The 22487-nt window shown below is 56.2% G+C and overlaps 1 protein-coding gene across 1 annotated transcript; it reads left to right on the forward strand.

Moving 5' to 3' along the window:
* The first annotated feature begins 422 nt into the window (after positions 1–422).
* On the forward strand, positions 423–21594 carry EXOC3L2 (exocyst complex component 3 like 2). The gene is made up of 12 exons (XM_067718315.1): positions 423–552; positions 4514–5052; positions 7781–8414; positions 9948–10059; positions 11050–11151; positions 11252–11352; positions 11571–11681; positions 13020–13155; positions 16056–16178; positions 16647–16802; positions 17607–17728; positions 19973–21594. Exons 2-12 carry the CDS (start codon positions 4530–4532, stop codon positions 20250–20252), a joined length of 2400 nt encoding a protein of 799 aa, XP_067574416.1. The 5' UTR covers positions 423–552; positions 4514–4529; the 3' UTR covers positions 20253–21594.
* The last annotated feature ends 893 nt before the right edge of the window (positions 21595–22487 follow it).

Genomic DNA, 22487 nt, shown 5'->3' on the forward strand with positions numbered 1-22487 from the left:
GACCTGGATGATAACGGGGGTGGGGGTGGGGGGGCGTATGGAGACCTGGCGACAGGGGCTTTTAGGCAGAGAGAACCACAATTCCAAAGTCATGCCCAGGGTCACCCCCTTAGGGCTCCAATCCCAGCCCTTGGGCCCAGCAGAACCTTCCTTCATGTCTTTACCCCAGAGCAGGGAACACAAGAGAGAGTTTCGGGCTCACATCCAGCATGGGGTGTCTCCAGGGGTACCCAGGATGGTGTTGTCACCTTGGGAGGTGTGAAGAGCAGGCAGGGGGTGTGAGGGGGTGCCAGTTCCGGCCTGGGGTTGGGGGCTGAGGGTGGGAACCTGACTGCGGCCTTGTCCTTCTTCCCAGCCCAACCACAGCCTGGCCGAATAGGGCAGACAGATAACAAGTCCTTCCCGCCCCTGGCCCCAGAGAGGGAGGGGTTTCCTGACAGGAAATTGACCTCCTCTAACCCCCCCCCTCCTCAGATCCAAGCTCTCAGCAGTCCTGGCTAAAGCAGTCTCAGGACAGGACAGCAGCAGGGACAGAGGGACACTGACAAGGAGGTGAGTCTGTGGGAGGAGGGGGCAGGATTCACACGCCCCTGGGGCGCTCTGAACTGGGGGCTGGACCAGAATTTGGGAGAACGTGTGCCCTGAAGCCAGGAGAGGCTGGGGGCAAAGAGAAACTCTAGGACCTGACCTCGAGAGGGTGCCAACCAGCAAGAGGGTGGCGGGAGGAGATGGGGGAGCAGGGGAGGGTGCAGGGAAGACTTTGGGGACTCTGACGATCTAGGTTGCCAGGGAGTCACGGAGAGCTTGGAACCGCCAAGGGAGAGGAGAGACAAGATGTCATTGGGTCGGAAGCTCTGAGTTCAGGTGGGAAGGCTGAGGCCAGAGAGGGATGAGGTGGGGTCTTGGAGATGGAGCTGGAACAAGGGTTGGGATGCAGATGGGATGAGGTTGGGAATGAAGGTGTGGATGAGCCTGAAACAGGCTGGGCTGGTGACAGAATTGTTTGGCGGCAAGGTCTGGATTGCGGCTGTACTGGACACAATTTGTAAGGGCAGTTGCCCGATACAGACACAGGCCTGGAGGTGATGACTTCTACAAACAGGTCGGCTGGCCGGCAGAGGGTTTGGGACTTTGGGGAAAGGCTGGCAGTGAGGAAGAGAAGGAGGAGCCCAGAGAGGGAAGCTCTGGTGGCCAAGACATCCTGCAGCAGCTGGGAGGCTGGGGGCTTGAGGGATGCCTCGGAAGTGAGTCAGGGGCCGGGCACTGGGAGGCAGACGAGGGGGCTGGAGGGGGCAGGATGTCAGTTTGCAGAGGTAGGTGTTGGAGCCAGGAAGGGGAAAGACGTCGGGGCCAGTTTTGGGAAAATGTTGCAGCCAGGTCTGAGGATGTTGGAAATGGTTCGAGGGGGATCCAGTTGAGGGGTGGATATGGGAGCCAGCGTGGGAATGTCAAATCTAGCATGGGTGAAAAAAAATCCAGTTTGGGTAACGTTGACTTCAACTGGAGGGAAATTGGAGGCCCTTGTTTTGAGGGGGAGGTGGATTTTTTTCGGGGGGGATGATGGAGCCATTCTGGGGATTAGGCATGTGGAGGCCAGTTTGGAAGATGAAAGACGGAGAAATCAGTGTGTGAATAGTGTGTGTATGGGGAGGGGGGCTGGTATCGATTGCCCACAGCCATGGGGGTTCCAGGCAAGGGTTGCCATGGTGACTGCCTCCCTGGGGGATCGGGGACCATGGAGACTGGAGAGAGGCTGGGACAGTGTTTCTAGAAACAGGAGGCTTGAGAAACAATGGCTAAGGTGTAGAGGGTGAGGTCAGGGAGGAAAGAAGGGGCGTCCCCACCAGGAAAGGAGATGCTCTTGCACATGGCTCAGCTAACTCAGGACCCCTGCAGCAGCAGCCTTCCTCCCAGGCCCCCCGTGCACTCCTACACCCACTGCCCCATCTTGACCCTGTCCCTAACCTGCTCAGAACCTGTCCCGGTTCAAAACAACCTATGTGTCCAGCCATGGGAGGATGTGCGAACACCCTTAACACGGAGCGGTCACAGTCATACGGTGGAATAGCGTGCAGCACTTGACTAGTGCCACAGAGACAGGCATGGAAAACCTCACATGTAAAATGTGAGGGGAAAAAAGCAAGATGCAGGGGCTTCCCTGGTGGCGCAGTGGTTGAGAGTCCACCTGCCGATGCAGGGGACGCGGGTTCGTGCCCCGGTCCGGAAAGATCCCACATGCCGCGGAGCGGCTGGGCCCGTGAGCCATGGCCGCTGAGCCTGCGCGTCCGGAGCCTGTGCTCCGCAACGGGAGAGGCCACAGCAGTGAGAGGCCCGTGTACCGCAAAAAAAAAAAAAAAAAAAAAAGGCAAGAGGCAGGGGATACACGTAGTATGACAGTATTTATGGAGAGTTCGAAACCACGTAAAACAATACATTATTTCTGGATACCAGTCTGGGTAGGCAGGCACAGGGTCAAAGTCCGCTTGGACGGCTTTCCGTGGGAGAGGGCTAGAGTGGGCGGGATCAGGGAGGGGCTTGGGGGGCTTCAGTGCATTTGCAATGCTTGACTCTTAGTTCCCAGACCAGGGATTGAACCCGCACCCTTGGCAGTGAAAGTGCAGAGTCCTAACTACTGGACCGCCAGGGAATTCCTGCAATGCTTGATTCTTAAAAGAAAAACAAATGAACCCAAAAGAGAAAATGCTTGCATTGGATGCAGCTAATAGGATCGTAAGCACAGGGGTGTTTATTAAATTTATTTTCTATACTTTTCTGAACATTTGGAACCTTTCATCATTCTCAAAAGCGCCCTTCTGTGGCTCCCAGCGCCCTCAGGAGAAAGTCCAAGCCCCTCCTTAACGGTTTTCAAGGCCCTGCGCGGCCTGCTCCTTGCTGAGCTCTCCGTTTTGACTTATCATTCCTCCTCTCCCACAAGGAATGAAGTCCTTGTCTCCTTCCTGTTTAGCACCCACTCATTCCCAGAGTGCCTGCCCTGGGAGCTGGGGACACAGACAGCCCCGCCCCTGTCCTCTTGGGGCTCACAGCCCAGTGGGGGACACAGACCCATCCCCAGACAGTGATGACCCAGAGTGGGAGTTTCGAGGGGGGTGCACCTGACTCAGCCTGGGCATCTGGGAAGAGGCAACACTGGGGCTGGGTCCTGAAGTGTGAATGGAACATGGAGAACAGGCCTCCACGTATAAACAGTGCTGGAACCCAGAGGAGCCTGAGGTAAGGAGGAGGAGAAGGTGCGGTAGTGCTGATGAGGTGTACAGCAGGCAAGCAGGGGGGCCTGAATTTCATCTCGAGGGCACTGGGGAGCCATGGAGGGTTAAGAGAAGGGGGAGGGGCAGGTCTGAGCCGTAACAAGGTCCTCCAAGGTAGACTGGAGAACTAGAGGCTGGAGATCAGGGGGGAGGCTGCAGCAGGGAAGCAGGAGGGGGCTTGGACTGGGGCAGGGGCCACGAAGAGGTAGGAGACGGATCTAGGAGACGGAATGGGCAGGACTCGGGAAGCTTCGAGCTCCATGAGGGCAGGGACTGGGTCTGCCTTGGCCACTGCTGTGTCCTCAGGGCCTGCTCAGGGCTGGGCCCATGTAAATACCTAATCAGTTTGTGTGTGTGTGTGCACGAGTGTGTGTGTGTGTGTGTGTGTGTGTGTGTGTGTATGGGGATGTGTGTGGTCAAATCTACATAAAATTTACCATACTAACCGTTTTAAAGTGTACAATTCAGTGGCATCTAGTACATTCACAAGGTTGTCAACCATCGCCACTAATTCTAGAACGTCTTCATCCCTCTAAAAGGAAACGCTGTACCAGTTCGGTGGTCACAGCCCAGTCCCCCTCTCCCAGTCACTGGAAACAACTAATCTTCTCTCTGTCTCTACGGATTTGTGTATTCTGGACATTTCCCAGTAAAATGTTTGTTGAAGGAATGAATGGGGTAGGGTAGAGGAGACAGGGGTACTGCCTGGACAGGGGAGACGAAGCAGGTGCCCAACTGTGTGAACAGGACACCTGGGTAGACGGTGGGGTGGGGCCTGGGTCCCCATGCAGTCTCTGCCCTTCGCTGGCTGTGCCACCGTGGGAAAGACCCTTCTGCTCTCCGAGCCTTTTCCTCATGGAGTAGAAGGGTGCACTAAGATGATGAACAAACAAACAAAAAAAAAGAACAACAACAACAACAAAAAAGATGATGAACACCCCTGGGCAGGAGTAAGGGAAGGGAAGGGTCTGGACGCCGATGCTCAGGGGAGAGAACACTGGGTCTGGAATCTGACAGGCCTGGGTTTGAAACCCGAATCACTATGGGACCTTAGGCAAACACTTGTGCTCTTCTGAGCCTCAGTTTCCTCATCTGCAAAATGGGCATAGTTCCTCTCTTCATGAGATTGTGCAGACTCAAGGGGTAAGTAAGTGCTCAGACCAGTGCTTGGCACACATGCCCCAAAGTGCTGGGTACACAAAGGCATTGTCATCAACACCACCGATGGCCCATTATTTTTTCCCCAGGTCCCCGCCTGTCAAAATGCCCATCCTGAAGAGTCTAGGGCTGGCAGACTCTAAGATGTCCCGGGCGGGGACACTGCCCCTGAGGTCCTCTCGGAACCCCTTTGAGGAAGCTTCAGGGCTGGAAGAAGAGGAGGCTGGGGAACTGGAGGCCCTGCCCAACGGAACATCATGTCGCCGCCGTGCCACCCTGGAGAAGCTGGCAGGCCTGGCCCCCTTCCGGCTGGGCAGAACCCCTGGCCGGCGGGCGGGCAGCCCTGGGGACGGGCAGCCTCGCTCTTTCCTGGGCCGTGTGCTGACACCGGGGATCCGTAGGAGCTCAGCAGACTTTGGCCTCCTGGCCAGGCTTCAGGGGACCCGAGCCCAGGGCGACGAGGAGGCGGCTGGGGAGGCTGCCCGGAGACTGGCCTTCCTGAGACTGGGGCGTGGGCCCAAGCCCCGGCGGGCGTCACTGGCTGAGAGGGTGGTGCCCGCAGGCGAGGCGGCTCCCGAGCCCCCGCCCAAGGTCCCGGAGCCCCCAAAGATAAAGGAGCCGCTGTCAGGTGAGTCGGGAGTCCTGGCCCAGACCTGGGAGAATCACAGTGTCTCCACCCGTGACCCCATCTCCATTCACATCTCCAGCTTCCATCTGCCCACCTCCACGGACATGGCCAGCCCGTCCCTGCTGCGGTCCTAACCTCCATCACCAAGCTCCAGCTTCAGCCCCGTCTCCACCCCCAGCCCGATCTGTCCCTCTCTCCATCTGCCTTCAACCTCATCCCCTTGTCCAACAACCACCAAATGACCAACTTCGGTCTCATCTCCTCCAGTCCCCTCCCTGTCCCCGGTTTCAACCCTCTCTCCGTTACTATCCTCAAATTCAACCTCAATCCCGTCTCCTTTCAAAGCTGCCTCTTCCAGCTTCCGGTGCTTTGCTGGCAATCTGTGGCGTTCCTTGCCTTGTAACTGCATCCCCCCCACCTTCCGTCCACACATGGCCTTCTCTCTGTCTTCACATCATCTTCTCCTCTGTGCATGTCTATCTTGGTGTCCAAGTTTCCCTTCTTATAAGGACACCAGTCATAATGGATCAGGGCCCACCCTAGGACCTCATTTTAACTTGCTTACCTCTAAATTACCTATTTCCAAATAAGATCCCATTCTGAGGTACTGGGGGTTAGGACTTCACATATCTCTTCTTCTTGGGGTGGGGGACAAACACACTTCCACTCATAACACCACCCCTGTTGTATCCTCAACCCCAATACTAACCCAAACCCCACTGTCTTCCTCAATGCCTTTTTGATTTCCAGCTGTACTTATTCCAACCCCATCAGCCATTGCCACCTGAGGCACATCGCATGCTTATTCCCAATCCATCCCTTTCGCCAAATGCCATCTTTTTTTTTTTTTTTTTTTTTGCGGTACGCGGACCTCTCACTGCTGTGGCCTCTCCTGTTGCGGAGCACAGGCTCCGGACGCGCAGGCTCAGTGGCCATGGCTCACGGGCCCAGCCGCTCCGCGGCATGTGGGATCTTCCCGGACCGGGGCACGAACCCGTGTCCCCTGCATCGGCAGGCGGACTCGCAACCACTGCGCCACCAGGGAAGCCCCAAATGCCATCTTTAACCTCACTGCTATGCCCAACACCGTGACAAGCGCCAACTGGTCCAGTCGCATGCCATAGCTCATTCCTCTACTCTCACCCCATCCTCAATCCCATCCCTGCGTGCAACTTCAACCCTTTCCCCTCTTCAGTCTCACTCCCACCCCCGAACCCCAGGTCCATCTCAGCATCCCCCTTCAACCCCATTCACCTCCCCAACTTCCTCATTCAGTCCTAGTCGCACTCCCAGCCCCCATTTTCAACCTTAACTCCAAACTCAACCTCTTAACCCCATCTCCACACCCATCCCTAGTCTCAATCCTAACCCCCCCATTTCCAACCTCCAACTTCAACTGTCTGCATTCCTCCCAACCCCAACTCACGTCCAGACTTCTTCAAACTCGCCTCCATCTCTACCTTCTTTCCATCCTCAACTTTCACCTAAACTCATCTCCAAGCCCATCCCTACCCCAGACTCCAGATGACATTCTCAATTCCTTTCCCATCCCCCTCTTCCGATTTCAGCCCCAACCTCACCCTAACCCTAAACTCCCTCATCCTAGCCTCCACCTTCATCCCCATCCGCTTCTCCAGCCCCAGCCCTGCCCAATCCCCACCTTCCTTCAACCCTGTCCCCCACCCTGCCTCTATCCCTCCACCCCCATCCCCACTCCTACCCTCCCCCCATGGACAGCCCTCGCTGCCGCGTCACTGGAGAGCCCTTCCTTCAACCTGATGCCTGATGCCCCCCACATCCTGCGCCAGAAGCGATTTCAGCCCCTGCTCCCTAGGGACTGGGAGGGCACCACAGGGAGGTGAGAAGGGAGTGACTCAAGCCCCCGCCTTCTGGAAACGGATGGGCAGAAATAGCACTGGCCAGGAAATAGTTTCTCTGCCAGGGAGGAAGTGGAGGGGGCTGGAGGTGTTGGGGGTAACCCTGGGCCACTGGGACCCTCTGCGTTCACTCAGAGGCCTCCCGAGCCCATGATTCCCCTCTCCTGGGGGAGTGTGAAATCATCGGAGAGCCAGGTCACCCCCATAGTTGTCCCCACCCCCGAAAGACCCATCTCTGGTCTTCATACCCTCTTCCCACCTCCATGCCCCCACCCTGCCCCCCAGTCCACTGGCTCTCTCCATCCCTCTCCCCCTTCCCTGGCTCCGACTGTCCTCCCTTGGCCGCCCCACTTCCTCTGATGCCTTTTTTTTGACCCTGATGCCCTTTTTCTATCCCATCCGCCCTCAACTCCCCTAACTCCTCCCCACAGCCTCACCTACGCCCTGATACTCTCTTCGTAGCCCTGACCCCTTACCCCAAGCCCTAAGCCTTTCCTTCTCCCTCATTCCCTTAACCCCACTTCCTCTGACTCGTCCTCTCATCTTACCCTCTTCCGAATCAGACACCCTTTCATCTTTGACCTCCTTATATCCAGACGCCTTCTCCCATCGCCAAACCCCCTCCTCCCTTCCCTGACCGCCTCCTGTCCCCTCCCCCTTGCCCCCTCCTCCCTCTCCGCCCCCTCCCTTCTCCTAGGCCCCTCACCTGACAGCCTTCTCTCTTCCCCTTCTCCTGAGATGCCCCCACATCCCTCTCTGCCCCCCACCTCTCCCCTCCCCCGACCCTCTTCCCCTCGCCTTCTCCCCGCCGTCCGCCCGGCGGCCCCTGAGCTCCCGCTTTGCGCCCACAGTGCTGGAGATCCTGAGCTTGATTCAGCAGCGCGAGCTCGCACGGGCCGACGAGCACATCTTGGAGCTGGAGGCCGAAGAGCTGGCGTCGTCGGGGGGCGGCGCGCCCGGGCCGCCCAAGGCCGAGGGCGCGGGCGGGGGCCGCCGGGCCCGGGACGTGGCTCTGCTGTACGAGGCCCTGCAGCGCGAGCTGTGGGCGCTGGTGCGCGAGACGCTGGCGGGCCCCGGGCCGGGCGCAGGCGCCGGGCCGGGCGCCGTGGCGCAGCTGGGTCAGGTGCTGGTGCAGGAGGAGGCGGCGGACGGGCGCCGGGGACCCGAGGCGGCCCGCAAGCTGCGCGCCCGCTGGGCGGAGGCGGTGGCGCGTGCGGCCCGGGAGCGCCTGGAGGCTGCGGCGCCAGGGGCGCCCGGGGGCCTGGCCGGGCAGCTGGAGGCGCTGCGGGGGCGGCTGCTGGAGGATATGGGCGTGGTGCGGGGCCGCCTGGCGCCCTCCTACCCCGCCGGCCTGGGCGCCTTTGGCGTCTACCTGCGCGGCTACCACGGCGCGCTGGCCGAGTGGATCGGGGCCGCCGCCCGCCGGAGGCTGCCGCTGGCCGACCGCTACGCGCTGCTGCACTGGCATAACCAGGTGTACCCCAGGTGAGCGGGGGCCTAGGGATCGGCTGCCCCAAGGTAGAGTAGAACCCTCGCTTTCCCCCACTCCCTCCAGCCCCGGCCCCTTCAGAACCTAAGGACCCTCCTGGACCTTCATTCCTAGAACCTTAATATCGTTGACCCTTCCAGGCTCAGCACTGGTGACATTTACAACCCGAGAATCTTAGCGCTCTCCACGCTTCCCGCGCTAGAACCTCAGCAACAGGGATCCTTCTGATCTAGAACCTTGCCACCCGCCATCCTTCCGGTCCTAGAATCTTAGCATTGTTGACCCTTCCAGTCCAAGAACCTTTAGAATCATCAACAGTACACTCTTAGAATCTTAGCACTGCCCACCCTTCCAGTCCTAGAAACTTAACACCAATGACCCTTCTCATCCTAAAATCTTGGCACTGTTGACCCTTGGAATTCTAGAACCCTTACACTGCTTTCACCTTAGACCCTAGGGCACAAGCGCCGATGACTCTTCCAATCTTAGAACTTTAGAACTGATGACAATTTCAACCCTAGAACGTTGGCGCCAACGAGCCTTCGAATCCTAAATCTTAGCTTCATCCCCCCTTTGGATCCTAGAACTCTGACACTTGTCGGTCCTTCCAGTTTTAGGATGGTAGCACTTTTGGTCCCTTGAGCTCTATAATCTTAGCATCTAGAACCTGAGTACCATTGACCCTCCCAGTCCTAGAATCCTATAACCATCCAGCCTTTGGATCTTAAAACATTTCCATTCTTGTGGCTGGGGGATGGGGTACGGTGATCAGCTATGACTGGGTCCCTACAGGCTCCAGGGAAAAGGGAGTTAGCCACACCCAAACCACACATTGGAGGGTGAGGGAGTGGATGGCCCCTCATCGAAATCAAGATGCTGTCACCAGAAGAATGGGAAGGCAACAGTTAGCAACACTGACCTGTCCAGATCCCATTTGGGAATATATGTTCATGACACTCACATGCCATCCATGAGAGATGGAGGCGGAATAGAGAGCCTGGAATGGTGAGACATGAGTTAAGTCTGATTTGCAGGGAGATGGGGATTCTGACTGAGACGATGCCATGAGCAAAGGCCTGGTGTGTGCAGGGGTGGTGGGGAGGTGTGGGGACAGTGCTGGCACGGCACAGGCCTGGGCATGCAAGAGGGTAGAGGCTGGGAGTGAGGGCTGGAGTGGCGAGGACTCCAAGGCTAGGTGACGACGTAGGGACTAGGGGTGGAGGTGGAAGGGAGCTTCTGTCTGGTGAAGCTCTGGCGGGTGAGATCTTGCGTGCCAGGTCACAGAGCCTGGACTTGACCCCTACGAGTCTTGCCCGGACACCATCCATCAGGGAGCTGACTCAGGGAACTGGAGCCAGGGGAGCAACAATTCCAGAGACTTCCTTTGAGGGATGAGCAAAGCTGGCCCCGAGAGAGGAAGGGAGAGGCCCAGGTCACAAACACACAGGCTGTGAAGGGATGGAGGTGGGGAGGGGTTCAGCTGCCCAGCCCCACCTCTCACAGACCCCCCCCCTGTTTCTTACCCCCAGAGAGGTCCTAGGTCTGGTGGACATGGTCGCCCTGGAAAATGGGGAGCTGGAGCCCCTTCTGTCCCCTGGCACCGTTCGTGGCTTGGAGGATGAATGTGTCACAGACGTTAAGGTACCTGGAACTTGGCTTTGCTGATCAGGGAGCCGGAGGCGCTCTGCAGAGGGAGGGGGGGTCACACTGAGCTTGGGGGCCTCTCTCCGCCCCCTTTCGCTATCTCCATCTCCCCTTGCCCTTTGTGGACTTCCGAGTTCCGTCCAACAGACATAGAAATGTAAGCCCATACTGATCACTTCTGTCTTATGTTCAGTGTATCTAAAGCAGTCGGCCGGGCGTGGAGACACTCAGTAAAGGTTCAATACATTCAGACACTTCAAATCTTACAGCCAGAGAGAGTCAGTCACAGAACCTCAGCTCGCAGACTCAAAGACTCACAGAAGGAGGGCATCAAAGCATCTCTGCATATAAGCAGGGCTGACAGCAAACATGGTTAATAGCTGGCCGGGCACAGGCACCGCTGAGCAGGATGGTCCAAGCTGTAAACAGCCATCCCAGCCACAGGAGTGTTTCTGGTCTAAAAGCCAGTCCTGCCCCAGCCACAGAAATCAGTATCTTTGCAACTTGAGAGCTTTGAATCTCAGGACCGAACAAGTCTACGTTCTCAGACTCACTGAATTGAAGACAACAGGACCAGAGAATCAAGAGATGTGTAAACCTTAGAATCCTAGACACTTGGAATTCTTGAATCACAGAATTTGGAAGTCGTGAAAGAATTGTCTTGCAGACCTGAGAGCAGAGTCTTAGAATCATCAGATTATGAGAGGATAAGCCCTTAAACCCTGTGGCTATTAGATGGAGGAGGCTTAAAACCACCGACTCAGTATCAAATGCCAAATTGTAGACTTAGGAATGGAAGGGGCTGGGGAAGTTTTCTGGTCCAGGCTCTCTCCCCAGCGTTACCTTGATGAGCTCATAGGTAGAATCCAGAGCTGCAGGGGGTCTAAGGGGCAGGCAGGGAAGAGGGGGGAATCGTGGTGTGAGAAAGGGAGGGAGAGGCTCCCAGGGACTCTGACTCCTGCCTCTGCCCCCACTTCCCCACTCCAGGCTCAGACACGGGCAGCCCTGCTTCGAGTGCTGCAGGAGGACGCGGGGCACTGGGCAGGTGCGGAGGACCGGTCCAGCAACCTGGCACAGGATGTGTGTGAGGTAGGGGGCGGGGAAGAGGAAGGACAATCAGCTGGATGGTGACCAGTGGGAAAGTGGGACCTCGCCTCCTCATCACTTCTCATCCCCCTGGACCACGCAGCTGCTGGAAGAGCACACAGAGCGAGCGCCCCGCATCAGCCAGGAGTTTGGGGAGCGGATGGCCCACTGCTGCTTGGGGGGGCTGGCAGAATTCCTGCAGAGGTATGGAGGGCTGGGGGGAAGGGCGCAGGGCTGGGGTGGCGGTGGGGCATCTGGACCCGGGAGCCAGCAGAGAGAGGAGAGCTGAAAGTGACTCCAGTCAGGATGGGCAGGGGCGCCTCTGTGGGGATCACAGGCTTTGCTGGGCTGAGTGCCCAGCCAGGGACCCTTATCCAGCGCTGCTCCATCGGTCTACCGTCCTCCCTTTCTCCTCTCACCAGCTTCCAGCAGCGCGTGGAACGATTCCATGAGAACCCAGGAGTCCGGGAGCTGCTACCCGACACCTATATCAGCAGGACCATCTCCCTGGTCAATTGTGGGCCCCCCCTGAGGTGAGAGCACCCACAGTGTGTGGGCGAGAAGGCCAGTCCTGGGTGACAAGCTGAACTGGGGTGCCTGGATCCTGAGTGGGGATCGCAGAGCTAGCCCTGAGAGGCATATCCAGGGGACCTTAGAAGCATAAAACCTGGAAGTCCTAGAAAGAACCATAGCATCACAGAGCACTAGAATTATAGAGTAATCAGAACCTGGGAGTGTTAGAATTACAGGAACCTAGAAGCCAGACTCCAGGGATTACATTTTTTTAAACATTTTTTTCTTATAATACTTTCCTCGTATAGTTGATTTAGCATGTTGTGTTGATTTCTGCTGTACAGCAAAGCGATTCAGTTATATTACTTTACTTTTTTATTAACTTATTTTTACTTGAATTTTTAAAATTAGGAATGCATTCAAGATACAATAAGGCACGCAGTGAAAAGCCTCCCTCCCCCACTCCTTCCCTCCAGTTATCGCTAATGCCTCACATATCTTTCCAGGGGTATTTGATACATTTACCAGTAAATATGTGTAAATAAGTGTATATATGCATAGACACACTTCATGCATATGCATAGATAGCCATGCATATGCATATTTCATAATATACAAGTAAATCTATTACTTTTCCTTTAAAAAAATACAAATGGTAGAATATTGAACACACTCTGTCCTTTTCCACTTAACACCTTGGAAATCTTTCTGTTAGTGCCTGAAGAGTTCCCACCAGCTTCTTTTATATCTTTATAGCTGAACTGTCTTCCACCGCTTGGACGTGCCGTCATTCATTTCATCTGTCCCCAGTGGATGGACAGTTGCCTCCACTCTTTTGTAGAGAAAAACCTGGCACATCTGTCAACTCCCACAAGTGTGGGGACCAGGGATACATTCTCAGAAGGGGATCTGCTGGGATGTGGGCAGAAAGTGCCCAGTTGCCCTCTAAACCAATTTATTCTCCTTTCAGTGATGGAGAGGGTCATCAACTGTTACAATGACAGAAAATGAGAAGGGTCGAATTTTAGAATTACAGCCCTTTAGAAGCACAGACTTTTAGGATGGAAGCATCCCCACTCTCACCCAGAAAGTAGCGAGAGAAATAGACCCCTTCCTCCTCACTCCATCCCCCAGACTCCCAGCCATTCCACAGAGCCCCCCAACCCCCAACCCTCCAGACATCCCCTGATATTTCTCAGCCCCCAGGCCCCCCCAGAGCCCCTGACTTCCCCCAGCTCCCCATCTGACCTGTCGCCCCTGTGCCCCACAAAATAGGGTCCGTCTCATGGGAGAGAGGTCCAGGCAGTTGGGCTGAGATGTTGAGGCTCCTTGACTTTTGGTTCCACTGATCCCCACAGGGCTCTGGCGGAGCGCCTGGCCCGGGTGGGACCCCCTGAGAGTGAGCCGGCCCGGGAAGCTGCAGCCAGCGCTCTGGACCGAGTGACCCGACTCTGCCACCGCATCCTGACCGACCTGCTGTTCCAGGAGCTGCAGGTGAGAGAGGCAGTGCGCTGGGTGGGGCCGGGGCCAGGACAGGGGAGTGCCCCCACCCCATCCTGCAGTTCCTTTCAGCCCATGACTCAGTGTTCGGGAAGCAGAGGGGGTGGGGGGGTGATGGCCATGTCTGGGCCGTTTAGGGGGACGGGGGGGCGCAGGAAGGAAGAGGTGGGAGGATATGGTCAGGGGGAGGATAGAGAGCGATCAGCATGAAGGGGCCTAGGGGACTGGGTGGAACCCCTCCTCACTGAGGTCCTCCAAATCCCTGCCTAGCCTAGGGCCTCATTCACTCATCCCTGGGGTCCTGCACATGCCCAGAGGGGACTAGGTTCAGAGGTGGGTGAGAGCGGGGTGAGGAGCTGGTGGGAGCACCCGGGAATGGAACTGAGAGGTGTGCATGTCCCTGGTTGTGATTCGTGCTCAATCCACATTGTACGTCGGGTTGTGTCCCACCTCTGCTTAGAACCCTCCATGGCTCCCAGCTCACTTAGGGCAAAAGCCAAAGTCCTCCCTGTGGCCCCCGAGGCCCACATGGTCTGCCCTTTCCCTCTCTGACCTCATCCCCTCCCACTTTCCTCCTTGCCCCTCACTTCTCCTTAACGTGTCAGACACATTCCAACCTCAGTACCTCTGCACCTGTTCCCTCTGCCTGGACTACTCTTCCCTCAATAGCCACAAAGCTCCCTCTCTCACCTCTTTCAAGTTTTGACTCAAATGTCACCTTCTTAGAAGGACCTCCCCTGACTGCCCTGTTTAAAATAGAAGCCCCTGAGATTCCCACATGCCCCCCCCCCGCCACTCTATTTGTCTCCAAAGCACTTATCACCACCTGCCATGCTATATCCTTTGCTTTTTTTTTTTTTTTTTTCCAATCTGTCTCCTCCCATTGGAATGTCAGCTTCTCAAGGGCAAGGATTTGTTGGAATGTTTCTAAAATAACTTTTCTATTATGGAAAATTTCAAACATACACAAAAGTAGGCAGAATGACAGAATGACCTCTTGTGGACCAGCTCCAGCAAGTATCAACTCCACCTCTCCCCCCACCTCCCCTGCCCACTGGATTCTTTTCAAGCACATCTTTGGCATCCTGTCGTCATCCATCAGCACTTTAGCCTGTATCTCCGAAAGATAAGGAACCCAGCCTTTGTAAACAAATGTAACCGCAATGCCATTTTCCTTCCTAACAGATGGAACGATCATTCCTTAATATCGTCAAATATCAGATCAGAATTCAGAGGCCCCCAAGTGCTTATAATTATCCAGCACTTGGAGTTTTGTTTATCTCCTTTTGTGTTGTGTCCCCAAGCGTTCTCTAATGTATCCCCCGTGATCCACCCAGGGCTGGGCCACAGGCAGGGTTCAGAGAGTGTTTGTTGAATGACTAAATGGACAAGCATGGGAATGAAAGTGAGTGTTGGGGGGAAGGGGGTACAGTCTTTGTTCCAGGCCTGGCTGTACGGTTTCCAGGTAGGGGGACTTAGGCAAATGGCTTTCCTCTTAGGGGTCTATGTTTGCTCATCTGGAAAATGGACCCAGGAATTCCAGGCTTCTCAGATGGCTGTGAGGAAGCAAAGGGCTTGTGGCCATAAAGTACTTAGCTTGGGTCCTGGCCCTCGGGTACTGGCCGTTAGGGAACTTCATAAACGTACAGAGTTTATAGCAACAGCACACGTCCTGAGCTGAGTGCGGTACCAAGAGCGTCAGCTCAGTTGATTCACACCTGCTTTCCAACAAAAGCCCACAGGCCTCAATTTTGGAGGTTCAGAAAATTGGGCTACTATGGGATGAGAAAGCAGGAAGGGGGTGCTGGGCTGAGTGGGATAGGAATCTGCTTCAGACCCCCATGGACACCAACCCCAGAGGTGTCCGGGCACCTCATGCTCCCAGCCTCCATCTGAGGGACAGACCCACTGCCCATCCCACCTCCAGGACCCAGATGCCTCCCTCCCCTCCCTCCACCGGTGGCCACTTACTACATCCTATGAATCTACCACCTGCATTCTCCTTTCCCCCTCCTCATCCCTTCTCACCCCTTCCCCTCCTTCCAGACCCCCCATTTCTGCCTCAGTCTTGCCCCCTCCCAGCCATCTCGGTGAAGCACAAAGCTGACCCTCTCCCTCCTCTGCTTAGAACCTGCCGTGGATCCCCAGTGCCCTCAAGAGAGATCTGAGGCTCCTCCCAAGCCCAGGAGGCCTGTGTGCCCTGCTCGGTTCACCTGACCAGCCCCATCTCTTCACTGGGCAGTCATATAGGCCCCCCACCCCCGCATCCCCCTGATTAGAAGGGTCCTAGCTTGGTTTAAAGTTCTGCTCTCTCTGTCTTGAAGTTCTTAATACGTTTTGAACAAAGGGTCTCCCATTTTCATTTTTGCATTGGGCCCGTGAATTATACAGATGGTCTTGCCAGCCACACTGACCTTCTTTCCGGTCCTCTGACACGCAAGCCCATCTGAAATCTGAACCTTCTTCACACTGGCTTTCCCCTCGGATTGAGCCACTCCCTCTCCCACCGCTCACTTGGCTAACAGTGACCATCTTCCTGGCCTCAGCTCTGGTGCCCCCTCCTCCAGGAAGCCCTCCTTGACTCTCTATGCTGACTCAGGCTGGGCTTCCTAAACCCCTGGGCTCCCTCTTTCCAGCCGTGGCCACTCTGAATGGTCACTGTCTGGGGAACGGGTCTGTCTCCTCTTCTGGAGGAGAGCTCCAGGAGGTCAGGGCTGGACTGAGAGCCCCAGGAGGTCAGGGCTGGACTGTCTCCGCACTGCTGTGTCCCCAGCACTGCGCAGCCCTGGTTCAGCTCGGAGCAGCGTTTTGGGAACAAATGTTGGATTGATCTATGAAGAAAGAGGGCGGAAGGGAGGCGAACTGTGACCCTCTGCCCACTCTGTCCCACCCAGCCACACTTCAGCAAGCTGATGCGCAGGAAGTGGCTGAGCAGCTCGGAGGCCCTGGATGGCATCGTGGGCACGCTGGGCGCTAAGGCCCTGGCACTGCGCAGGATGCAAGATGAGCCTTACCAGGTGCATCTGCTTGTGCGGGGGAGGGGCGCAGGGGGGGACCCGGGGCCGGTGGGGGGAGGGTGGGAGAGCAGAGCTAGAGCGCTCAGAGGGGAGAGACCCCTTCTAGGTGGGGAGAAGCTCTCTCAGGGCGAGATAGGTGGCGCTCTACCTGTGGTCTGCGCGGAGGGTGCCTGCGGATACCGGGGTGTAGCGCGGCATGCTGGCGGGGTTGGGGCCTCTGGATGGTGGAGCTCCGGAGAAATTGGAGAGGGCTGGGATGGGGCACCCTCTGGGGGCCGGTGGGGGAGGGTCCGCGAGCTGATTAGGAGGAGCAGGACAGGGGTCACCCACTGGGAGCCGGGAGGGCCGCCGGCGGCTGAGGGTGGGCAGGGGTTCCCGTTGGGTGTCCGGAGCGGGAGCGGGCGGGTGGGAAGCGGGGAGGGGGGTCACCGGCGGCTCACACCCCCTCGCGTCTTCCCGGGTCCCCAGGAGCTGGTGGCCGAGCTGCACCGGCGGGCGCTGGTCGAGTACGTGCGGCCCCTGTTCCGCGGTCGCCTGCGCTGCGGCTCCGCGCGGACCCGCAGCCGCGTGGCCGGCAGGCTCCGGGAGGACGCGGCGCAGCTGCAGAGGCTGTTCCGACAGCTGGTCAGTGCGGCCTCGGGGGCGGGGGGCTCCGAAACTACGGAAAACTTTGGCTTCCGGGAATCCCCAGACTCGAGAGCCGGGGGCGGGGGCTTAGAATAAGACCCTCACCCAATTTGCAGCCAATAGTAACACTCTGATCTTCGCCCTCTGAGGGTCAAAATTGCCTTTCTAACTGAAAGAGAGAGCGCTCTGGGCACAAATGAAGAGAAAAATGGCCCCTATGCCTTGTTGTGGGGATTAGATAAGTCCCATTAAAAGGGCTTAGGACCTAAACATTAGCCATTATTATGAGCACAGACAGTCGCTAAATGCAAGAGAAACTCAGAACCGTAGCGTTCTCAAATCCAAGCATTTAAACGCCAGCAAATCTTATTTGTACCCAGTTGTAATGAGCTGGACGGGAAGGGTCTCACTCAGCCGCTATTCCAGGAGTTTCTAACCTAGAGTCCTTGGAATTTTCTTTTTAATTTTGGGGGAGATAACTGTGGAGTCACATGCAGTTATAAGAAAGAATGCAGAGAGATCGCTGGCATACCTTATAAAGTTTCCCCCAACGGTAACATTTTGCAAATTTAGAATAGGTTTTGAGGGGTGTCCCCGAGCCCCAAATTTGCTGCAAAACTGGGAGTAGGTTAAATTATGGATTTTTCTTCAAATTTCCAAAGGTTCCAGATAACCTCTGACTGCAGTCTGCCCTCTGCCCGGTTTTACGGACGAGAAAACTGCCAGGCGAGGCGAGGCCTTGGGAGGCTGTGGTTTCGAGGGGGTGGGTGTTGAGTGTGAGCCCGGGGTCTTCCCATGCAGGAATCCCAGGCCTCGTGGCTGGACGCCGTGGTGCCCCGTTTGGCCGAAGTTCTGCATCTGGAAGACACGCCCAGCATCCAGATGGAGGTGGGGATGCTGGTGCGGGACTACCCAGACATCAGGTGAGATCCCCACCCCCACGCCGGCTTGGTTCCTTTTTGCCCGCGCGGCCGCCAGGCCGAGGTCTCCCGGAGAGCCTTGGCATCCGTCCCTGCGTTTCCTGCCCCTTGGGCGAGGGAGGGAGGCGGCGAGCGTGTCTGACGGCCGTTTCCTGCTGGAACCAGGGCATTATTAATACGATTTCCCTCCTTCTCTTGCCGCCGCCGCCGTCGCTGCCGCCGCCGCCGCCACCAGGGCTCGCAAACAAACAAGCAGTCACAGGAAGCCCAGGGCAGGGGGGCGCGGGGCCGCCCGGCGGCAGGAAGGGCCGGCCCAGCTGGGGAGCCGCGGGGGACACGGGGACACGCACGGGCACACGGGCGCACACGCACTGGGACAGTGGCAGGCGCCGTTCAGATCCTGATGGACCATTTCCTTTCTCTGTGATCCTCTCTGAGCCCCAGTTTCCTCTTCTGATCCATGGGGACAATAATACTCTTTTCATAGGATTATTGGGGGCTGATTAATCATCATCCGTGGTGACAGCAGTACCAATACCAATTCTTGCTTATTGAGTTCTTATGTCAGACCTCAGAAAGCATCTTACCTACCCATTCTATTACTTTATTTGTTTATTTATTTATTGTAGGCAGTATTTGAGCATTTTATTTTATTTTTTGGCCGCAAGGCTGCGGCATGTAAGAGTTATTTTAGAGGATAAGCTATTTGAGAAAATCTTTGCACGTCAAAGGCAGCACTGTTCTGAGTGCCTAGCACCGTCCGAGGCAGGTGGAAATTAAGTAGCTGACCCCAGTGTCACAGCTAGCCGGCAGCGAAGTGGGGACTTGAGCCCAGGCAGCAGGCTCTGAAGCTGGTACACCTGACCACCACACAACACTGCCACCTGCATAAGGTGGCGGCAGTCCTGCGATGCTAGTCGGGCAGACATTCTGTATGCAGAGAGACAATCCCCCAGGACCCAGGAGTGAGGCATCAGCTGGGTTGAAGTTGAGGACGTGGGGCTGAAGGTGAGGATTCTAGAACTGATTCAGGATGGGCGGTTCTGCTTCTCAGGTGTGGGGCTTATGTCCTTGGGAAAGCACAGAGCCCTGGAGTCGCATGGGGGCCAGGGTCCCGGCATTCCTGCTGGGTTGGGGTTTCTGAACTTGAATCTGAACTTGGATATGCAGCCGAGTTCGAAAGGTCTCAAGCTGGGCTGGGAGGAGGGGTTCCAAAGCTGAGTTTGGGGGCTGTGTTTTGCATCTCTGTTGAGCTGGAAGGTTCTTGAGCCCCATTTTGGATGAGTGTTTTGGAGCTGTGGGGATTCCAAACTTGGGATGCAGGAGGGTGAAGAGACTGAGCTGGATTGAAGGGGGTGGTGAAGACCCCAGAACTCTGTTTGAGATGAAAGTTCTGGAAATGAACGTTGGGTGCAAGATCTTGAGTTGAAATATGATGGTGGTTCTGGAGTTGAGTTTTGGATCCGGGATCTGGAGCTGAGATTGGGGTGAAGGGACGTTTCCATTGTGTTGGATTTAGGGGCGAGGGTTGTGGAACAGAGCCAGCTTTGAGCACAAAGTTTCTGGTTGGAGTGAGGGTCCCCAAGGTGAATTTTAAGTTCTGGGGGAGAATTTTAGTTGAGAACAATTCCAGGAAGGGGTTAGAGGTGAAGTGAGTGTTCCAAGGCTGAATTTGGATGAGGGCTCTGGAACAGCAGTGGTGAAGACTCCAGACCTGGCGTTGGGGTGAGGTGAGGGTTAGGGTACGGCTGTGGGTGAGCACTTCCGGGCTGGATTTGAGTGATGCCGTGGGGCTGTTTGAGATGAAAGTGAAAATGAGGTTAAGGGTTGCTATAGAGTCCAGAGCTTAAACAGGTGCAAGGGTACCGGAATGGAAATTCAGGAGCTGTCTGAGCCAAGTTGGGGGTGAAGATGGAAGGTTATTTTAACCAGGAGCTGAGATGCGGCAAGAAGGAATATCCTTGTGCTGGGTTGGGAGGTGACAGTTCTGGAATCCACTGTGAGTAGGAGGATTTGGAAGTGTTTGGAAGGGAAGCTCTGGAGGGGGGCTGGTATGAAGGGGGGGATCTAGGGGTGCTGGTGGGAGGGCGGGATCTCGGGGGGACTGGTATGGAGGGGGAATCCAGAGGGAGCAAAGGGGCTCCAGAGCTAAGGCAGGTTCTGGAACAGACGGCCGGGTGGGGCCCACAGGTGGGCTGGGAGTGTATCTGGAGGACCCCGTGCACCTGTCCCCTCCTCTACCCCCAGGCGGAAGCACGTGGCAGCCCTCCTGGACATCCGTGGCCTGCACCACACCGTCGCCCGCCACGAGATCCTGGCGGTGGCCCGGGACTTGGAACTCTCTGAGGGGGGAACCTTGTCGCCCCCCCGGGACCGTGCCTTCTTTGCAGACATCCCCGTGCCCCGGCCGCCTTTCTGCCTCAGCCTCCCTCTCTTCCTGGGCCGCCTCTCCCTCTCCCGGCTGGCCTGCCTGCCCTGGCCTCGGCCTCCATCTCCATCTCCATCACGGCCCCGGGCCCAACACTGAGACTCTCCCGGCTCCACCTCAGTGCCCCCCATCTCTGCTGCTGACAGACCATCCTCCTGACTCCCTGTCTGGGGCCACAGACCCCTGGGCTGGAAAGATCACTAGAGGTCTCCTCACCTACCCGCAAACTCCCTGTACAGAAGGGAAAGTGGCCCGAAGGAGCAAGGACTTTCCCGAGGCCATGAAGCCCGTTCCCAGCACCACCTCCCCAGCCCCGTGAGTGGTGGGTGGTGTTTTGGAAGGCTCTACAGAAATATCCCAGGCCCCCCCTTTCCCCTCACCTCAAGGTCTGGCCTCAATCCAATGTATTAAGGAACGTACGATACTTAGAATAAAGAGGTTTCTATTTAACACAAGGAAGGGCTGAGTCCCCAGTGTGTGGGGGGGAGGAAGGACCCGGGGCAGGGACCAGGGCCAAGGGCTTCTCACACGCCCAAGGCCGGGCTAGGGTCCAACTCTTGGGCAGGGCAGCGGTGGCTGAGGCAGGCCCTGCAATGCAGGGGCAGCTGCGCCGCCCTGTTTACACCAAGTTCCCGAGGCTGCGTGACTCCACAGCAGGCCCTTGGCCTCTCTGAGCCAGCGTCCCTCATTTTGTCAACCCCAAAGTGCCTTCTTTCCTGGGCCTAGTGGTTCCACCTTGGCAAGCCCCCCCCCCGCCCCCCTCATCCTTAGCCGGGAAACTGTATCCAGAGAGGAAGGAGGTTGGGGGCAGGGCTGGCGGCATCCAGGGCGCCCTCCTGGGTTGACGCAGGAAAATGTCAGGGTGGGAGAAATTCCAGCCTCTCACCCCCAGCCCTGCCGGATCCTGGTCCCCATGGAGCCCTTGAGGTCGCCTCCTCGCTGACCCCTGCCCCTCCCCCCAGCTGGACAGCCTGTGATGGATGCTTCCTGGCGTGGCTTTTTTTTTTTTACTGCGAAGTCGGAAGGAGGAGGCAGCCAGGGGTCAGTGTGGAAGCTGCGGTTGGAAACCTCACGCACATGGCATGGCTTTTTTTTTTTTCCTGCGAAGTCGGAAGGAGGAGGCAGCCAGGGGTCAGCGTGGAAGCTGCGGTTGGAACCCTCACGCACATTTGAACTCACGTTTGAAGGTGGGGACTCGGGACTCTTGGAGCCCCAGGGCTGTGTGACGCCGGATAGGAAGCTGACCCTCTCTGGGCTGTGGTTCCCGTCCCTCTCTGAGGAACTGCTTAACCTCTCTTTGCCCAAGACAAAGTGAGATGCCCAGAGGATATAGGCACCTCACTTGACGTCCTAAAATGACACTTTCAATGTCACTGATATACAAGAGAGGAGTTGAGGAATGAACATTTGTACGTATTTAATTAAAGATGTATTCACCTTGGTTTGGCCGGGTTCTTTTCAGATTTGGATGCCCCGCTTAAAAATGCCTGTATTGAAATATAATTTACACAGCAGACAATTCATCCATTTGAAGTGCACAATTCAGTGCAATCACCCCTGCAGTCAATTTTAGAAACTTTTCAGCACCCCCGCGAAGAAACCCTGCACCCCTTAACCATCAACCCAACCCCTCTATGCCTCTCAGGCCCTGGTGACCACTGGCCTACTTTTTCTCTCCGTAGATTTGCCTGTTCTGGACATTTCGTATAAATGGGATCACAGAATACGTGGTCTTGTGTGTGTGTGTCTGTGTGTGTGTGTGTGTGTGTGTGTGTGTGTGTGTGTTAAGAGCACAACATAAGATCTACCCTCTTAACACATTTCTAAGTGCACAATACAGGAGTGCTAACTACTGGCCCAATGTTGTACAGCAGATCTTTGGACTTCCCCATCCCATCCCATCTGTTCTCTACTTTGACGAATCTGAGTATTTTAATTTTTTATTATTTTTTATTGACGTATATAGTTGATTTACAATGTTGTGTTCATTTCTGCTGCACAGCAAAACATATACATTCTTTTTCATATTCTTTTCCATTACGGTTGATCACAGGATATTGACTAGAGTTCCCTGTGCTCTACGGGAGGACCTTGCTGTTTATCTGTTTTATATAGTAGTTTGTACCTGCGAACCCCAAACTCCCAATCCATCCCTCCCCCACCCCCAGAGTCTGAGTATTTTGAATACCTCACGTGAGTGGCATCAGGCAGAATTTGTCCTTTTGTGACAGGCTTATTTCACTTCACGTAATGGCTTCCAGGTTCAATCATATTGTCACAAACGGGAGGATTTCCCTCTTTGTAAAGGCTGCATAATATTCTGCCGTATGGGCT

Source organism: Pseudorca crassidens, chromosome 20 (assembly GCF_039906515.1).
Source record: "Pseudorca crassidens isolate mPseCra1 chromosome 20, mPseCra1.hap1, whole genome shotgun sequence".
Taxonomy (NCBI): domain Eukaryota; kingdom Metazoa; phylum Chordata; class Mammalia; order Artiodactyla; family Delphinidae; genus Pseudorca; species Pseudorca crassidens.